Below are 5,796 nucleotides of genomic sequence, written 5' to 3' on the forward strand. Positions count from 1 at the left end.
ACATCAAAAGCACAGTCACAATTACCAAGATCATGACCCCCACAGTTTTGACCAGAGATATCAACCATCCAGAAAGTCCCCATCCTTTAAACATCCTTGTAAGCCAATCCAATCCGTCCTCTTCTGTTAGACGCCTCACACCATCCTTCAGCTGCTGTATACTTTTAAAAATAGATTCTGAGTGGTCAGACAAATTCATGCAACACATTCCTTCAAAATCTTCACATCCATGTCCTTACGCTAAAAGCAAAAAGTCAATTGCTGCCCTGTTCTGTAAAGTAGCATGTCTAACACTATCAACATCAGTTAAAAGGCCACTTAAAGCTAAAGAAGTAGCATTAGTCTGTTTGCTAAGCCAACATCCCAACTTATTCAAAGTCGTTAAGGCATTTGCAACACCAACTCCTGGTGCCAATATGGAGGCCGTTATGATCTGGCCTGGATTCCAGAATTCAACGTTATCTCGACAAGAACTTTCAAACCGATGAACGGTCCTTGGGACTCGCTTATGTTTTCGAGTCATATTCAGAATCATTGACACATTTGGTGTTAATAACGTGAGACGTCCGAGGCTACACGGGCCTCCATTCAGTTTAGATGGGACGCCTCCCCAGGCACGATCTCCACAGATTAGAAACACACCAGGAGGTAATGCAAGAGGAACAGCAAAAGATCGTGAGATGTTAGTCGAAGTATAATTGCACCAAGCAGTTGAATTATGATAAGCAGCATTAGTTGCATTCACATTTTGCCCTCTCCGTGTGGTGTTATAGGAGTAATTAAAAAACACACAAGCATCCATTATAACAGAGCCTAGCAACTCTAGCTCTTGGGGTTCTTGCGTAACCTGTGGAAGGTGACTATATACACCATCCCAATTATCTGTACAATTTTTTGAAGAGTTGCAAAGAGAGAAAGCCTGAAGGGTTTGTGGGATTGGCCATGTGTCTACTGGCACTCCCACCAAACAGGTGGAGAATGGATTTTCCGGGTTCGCAGTAGAAAGGCACAAGGTTTCTTGATGTGTCATATTTGCCAAAGTTACCCAGATATTCTGCTTGGGTTGTGGAACTACCCATCCTTCAGCCTGATGCAGGTTCCAGCACAGGCCGAACACACCGAGCAGGAACCCAGCGAGGGCCGGCATCTGTAGAGACACAAGCATAACCCCTGCCCCAGGTTAATAATTCACATGGTCCACTCCACTGGCCAGTAATTAGATCTCTAACATGCACTTTGATGTCTTTTTGCAAATCCTGTTTTGAAAAAAGAGAAGAGAAATGCTGAAAAAGAGGAGGTAAAGAAGAATTATCCCCGTAATGGAGAAAGTTAAGAACATAAACTGCTTTATCTAAACATGCCTGTGGTGGTTCCCCAATCATTCCCCCTTTTTGTTTTTGAAGCTGCCGCTTCAACGTACTATGTGCACGCTCAACAATTGCTTGTCCTGTTGGGGAATGGGGAATTCCTGTAACATGAGTAACACCCCACAAATTAAAAAATGTTTGAACCTTCTGTGAAATGTATGCTGGGCCATTGTCCGTTTTTATTTGGCGTGGTACCCCAAGCATAGAGAAAGCCTTTTGGAAGTGTCGAACTACATCTTTTCCTGTCTCCCCGTTATGTGCTGTTGCTACTAAGGCATGAGAATAAGTATCAATGGAAACATGAACATACTTCTGTCGGCCAAATTCATTTATGTGAGTAACATCACTTTGCCAAATCTGTAAAGCCTGCATACCTCTGGGGTTAGTACCAAAATACACTGGTGTGTGAGTTCCTTGGCAGTCAGGGCAGGCGGCTACAATAGACCGAGTTTCCGCATGAGACAAGCCGAACTGCCGTCGTAAAGCTCAATATCCTTGGTGAAAAAATTGATGTGATAATACAGCTTGTTGCTTTATGTTAGGAACAGTATTCAGAGCCATAGCGGAAACAAGAGCATCCACTCTGGCATTACCTTCTGTATAAAATCCTGGTAAAGTGGTATGACTACGGATGTGCATGATAAAATAAGGTTCTGTCCGTAGTTGAATACTTTTCCAGAGTTCTAAAAGTACATCAAATAATAATTGATTGTCTGACATGGTCAAAACCACTTTGTCTAGTCTAGAAACTAAGTTAGCTACATACGCTGAGTCAGTTACAATATTTACAGGAACAGAAAAAATAGAAAAAACAACAGCCATTGCACGTAGCTCTACTACTTGTGGAGAACCATTTTGATATACTACTTTGTTGTTTCAGTTGTTGTTTTCATACCATACTACTGCTGCTTTACCTGTTTTTCCTGAGCCATCTGTAAAAACAGTAGGGCCGTTCACTGGTTCTGGGCGGCTTAAATTTTTTTGACCAAATGGTATTTCTCGAGCAAATTTCAGTAGCGGATGTGACGGCAGGTGATATGACACCTGTCCTTGAAAACCCGCCATGGCCGCCTGTAGTTCATAATTATTTGCCAAGCACCATTCAAAATACCAATTTTGAACAGGTAAAACAATCTTAGCTGGGTCACGCCCTGTTAGTTCTGTACATCGTTTTCTGGCTTTTATGATTACATCAGCAATAAGCTCAAACAGTCCAGGAGCAGTTTTTCGTGGTCGGAATGACAGAAACATCCATTCTAGAATGTGCAGTGGGTCATCCCACTCAGAATTCCACTGCACCAAAGCACCAAATGGTACAGTTTTGTCAATTAGTACAAAGAGTTGCACCAATTGAGACAGATCTATTCGAGAAACAAATTTCTCGTGTATAGATCGTTCCACCATGTGAATTACCTTTAATGCTTCCTCAGTTAATACTCTGGGTTCTGTTGGATCATTGGAATTTTTTAATAATTCCAATAAAGGTTGCAGTTGTGAATTGGTCAGTCCGAGATAGGGTCTAATCCAATTCAGAGATCCCATTAACTTCTGTACATCATTAAGGGTTTTAACTTCAAGGTTAAGTTTCACAGGTTGAGGCATTACCTGCCTACCTGTGACTGTTAGTCCTAAATACTTCCAGGGTTCTACTTTCTGCACCTTTTCAGGGGCGATAACTAATCCATAGTGTTGTAATGAATTTCTAGTCACATTCTCCATGTCATTCAACTGCTCCTTGTTGTTTGATGCTAACAGGATGTCATCCATGTAATGGTAACAATAACTGGTAGGGAATCTTTCCCTTACAGGTGACAAAGCTTGTGCCACAAACCATTGACAAATTGTTGGTGAATTTTTCATGCCCTGCGGCAGAACTTTCCATTGATATCTTTTTGCAGGTTCTGCATGATTGACAGAAGGCACAGAGAATGCAAATTTTTCTCTGTCTTGAAAGGCTAATGGTATTGTAAAAAAACAATCCTTGAGATCCATGACAATGATTTCCCAATCTTGAGGGATCATGGCCGGTGAAGGCATGCCTGGTTGTAGAGCCCCCATCGTGGCCATGACAGCATTGATCTGCCGCAGGTCATGCAAAAATCGCCATTTTCCTGATTTCTTTTTTATCACAAACACTGGAGTATTCCAGGGGCTCTGAGAGGGTTCAATGTGTCCAGCAGCTAGCTGTTCTGCCACCAATTCTTGCAGGGCCTTTAATTTCTCCATTGGTAGGGGCCACTGATCCACCCACACAGGGTTATTCGTTAACCAAGTTAAAACAAGCGTGGGTTGCCTAACACCCTGCAGCACAGTGGCCCCCGTTAAAAATCCGTAGTAATCTTCACCCCCCACTGTGACAAGCAATCTCTCCCCCATAGATTGAGGGGAGCTGCTGTCACATATGGTTTAACGACTGCTTGTTGGCCCTCAGGATTGGTGATCAGAATTGCCGTAGCTGCTGTTCTTGCTCGTGCGGAGCCTCCCAGCCCCACTACCCCTGTGTCCACATCCTCTGTTGGCCAGGTGGATGGCCACAGATAGTTAGAAATAATAGTCACATCGGCGCCCGTATCTAGGAGCCCCGCAAGCCTTACTGTAGTCGGTGAATGTCCATGATTTGACAGCGTGCACGTCATATGTGGTCGAGATGATGAGACAGTCTGAGACCAGCACACTTGAGGGGGTCCTGTAGAACCGAAGCCTCCATCACCTCGCAGTCGCTGTTCTGCTTTTGGGACACAACTCAAAAAAGGAACAAGTTGAGCAAGACGAGTACCTTTTGGAATCGTAACAGGTGGATAAAGGGTCGAAACTAATGCACAAATTTGACCCGTAAAGTCAGCATCAATGACTCCCACATGCACGATTAATCCGTTTAAGGTGCTACTTGATCTTCCTATAAGTAACGCACTCAGTCCTCGTCCTATGGGACCCCTCGCCTCAAGAGGGACCTTAACAATGTCTTTTGTAACTATAGTTATTGTGTCGGCGGTGGATACATCCAACCCTGCTGAGCCAGTAGTTGCGGCTGATAGCTGCTCACAGAGGGGATTTGACCTGCTGTCTGGAGGGGATTTGATGTCCTCGCGCGCCCTCTCGCGCTCCTCTTGTGGTTTCCCTGTATCGGTTGCCCGTTAGCATGAAACTTGGAACGACATTGTTTCGCGAAATGTCCCGATTTCCCACATTTATTGCAATTAGTTCCTGGTGGGACAGTCATGGGCTGCTTGCCTGCCGACCTTCTGTTCGGGCAATTTACTTTCATATGACCGTCTTTACCACATCCAAAGCATTTTCCTGTATTTCGCATGTTCATGGCAGTAGCTAAAGCCGCCATTTTATGTTCCACTGTACCAACCTTTGAACATGCGGCCACCATGTCAGGAATAGAAGGATCTCCTGGTAAAGACTGTATTATCTTTTGGCAGTCCTCATTAGCATTATCCTTTGCTAGCTGTTTGCATAACATTTGTCTTAACGTTTCATCCTCTACCTGTTTCTCCAATGCAGCAGATATTTTTTCTACAAATTGCAAAAAGGGTTCTTTAGGACCTTGCCGGATAGCAATATACTTCTGTTTTGGAGCTGCCATTTCCATGGTTCGCTTTAATGCTGTAATCCCTATGTGTTGTGCCTGTTCAAGGACAATCGGAGGCCACGTAGCTTGCAGCTGAGGGTTACTAAATGGTCCCTCGCCAAGCAAGGCGTCTTCTCCGAGTCCTAACCTCGGATCGTCTTGTGGCAGTCGAGCATTATTTTGTGCAGCTGCTCGTGCCATCTGCCTCCAAGTAGATTGAAACACTTGTAATTGTACTGGCTGAAACAGCACTTGTGCGAGATGTGTAACATCATATGGACACAACAAATCTGTGCTGATTATTCGAATAAGTTGCATCACCTCAGGAGAATTGATTCCAAATTTCTGTGCTTTATTCTGCAAATCCTGCACCACCTTCCAACTGATCGGATTGTGCTCATCATGCTCATTTGTGCCTGCAACAGCTTTATAAACAGGGAATGCACCATAAGCCTCTGCTGCTATATCTACAGGCTTTGGACATGCCGGGGTTGGAGAGTATGGGCTGAGGCGTTCAACCAGATCCCAGTTGCCAGCCTCAGCAGCATACTTTCTAACTCCCTCCCAAAATCGATCAGGGGACCTTGGAATTACAGTTACTGTGGATGGAGGGAGAGTCCATGGCTGGGCTTTCTTCACCATGGGTTTATCTGTGATATGTAGAGTTTGTAAAGCCGTGGTTAAAGCTTCTTCTCCCTCACTTTCATTTTCGCTCTCGCTCTCTGGCTCTGTGTTACCCGCCCTATTTTCCTCCTCGGGGGGGGCTGATGGAATCACCCCTTCTGCTGCTGCGCCGCTAGGGGCCGCCGCTGCACCACTAGGTGGGGGGGGCTCCTCATCGCCCCGCAAAAT

At 44.7% G+C, this 5,796-nt stretch overlaps 1 protein-coding gene across 1 annotated transcript; it reads right to left on the reverse strand.

Annotated features, from left to right (window-relative positions):
• Positions 1–235: 235 nt before the first annotated feature.
• LOC141946860 (uncharacterized) lies at positions 236–4,843 on the reverse strand. Its single transcript, XM_074877250.1, has 2 exons — positions 3,962–4,843; positions 236–1,147 (listed from the first exon to the last, which is right to left on the reverse strand). Exons 1-2 carry the CDS (start codon positions 4,001–4,003, stop codon positions 236–238), a joined length of 954 nt encoding a protein of 317 aa, XP_074733351.1. The 5' UTR covers positions 4,004–4,843.
• Between the last annotated feature and the right edge of the window lie 953 nt (positions 4,844–5,796).

Source organism: Strix uralensis, chromosome 8 (assembly GCF_047716275.1).
Source record: "Strix uralensis isolate ZFMK-TIS-50842 chromosome 8, bStrUra1, whole genome shotgun sequence".
Taxonomy (NCBI): Eukaryota; Metazoa; Chordata; class Aves; order Strigiformes; family Strigidae; genus Strix; species Strix uralensis.

Bases quoted from the DNA above. Each gene is read 5' to 3' on its own strand.
- LOC141946860 (XM_074877250.1), bottom strand. From the start codon at position 4,003: ATGACGTGCACGCTGTCAAATCATGGACATTCACCGACTACA. The intron at 1,148-3,961 runs GTAAGGCTTGCG...GTGTCTCTACAG, and splicing joins ATGGACATTCACCGACTACA to ATGCCGGCCCTCGCTGGGTT.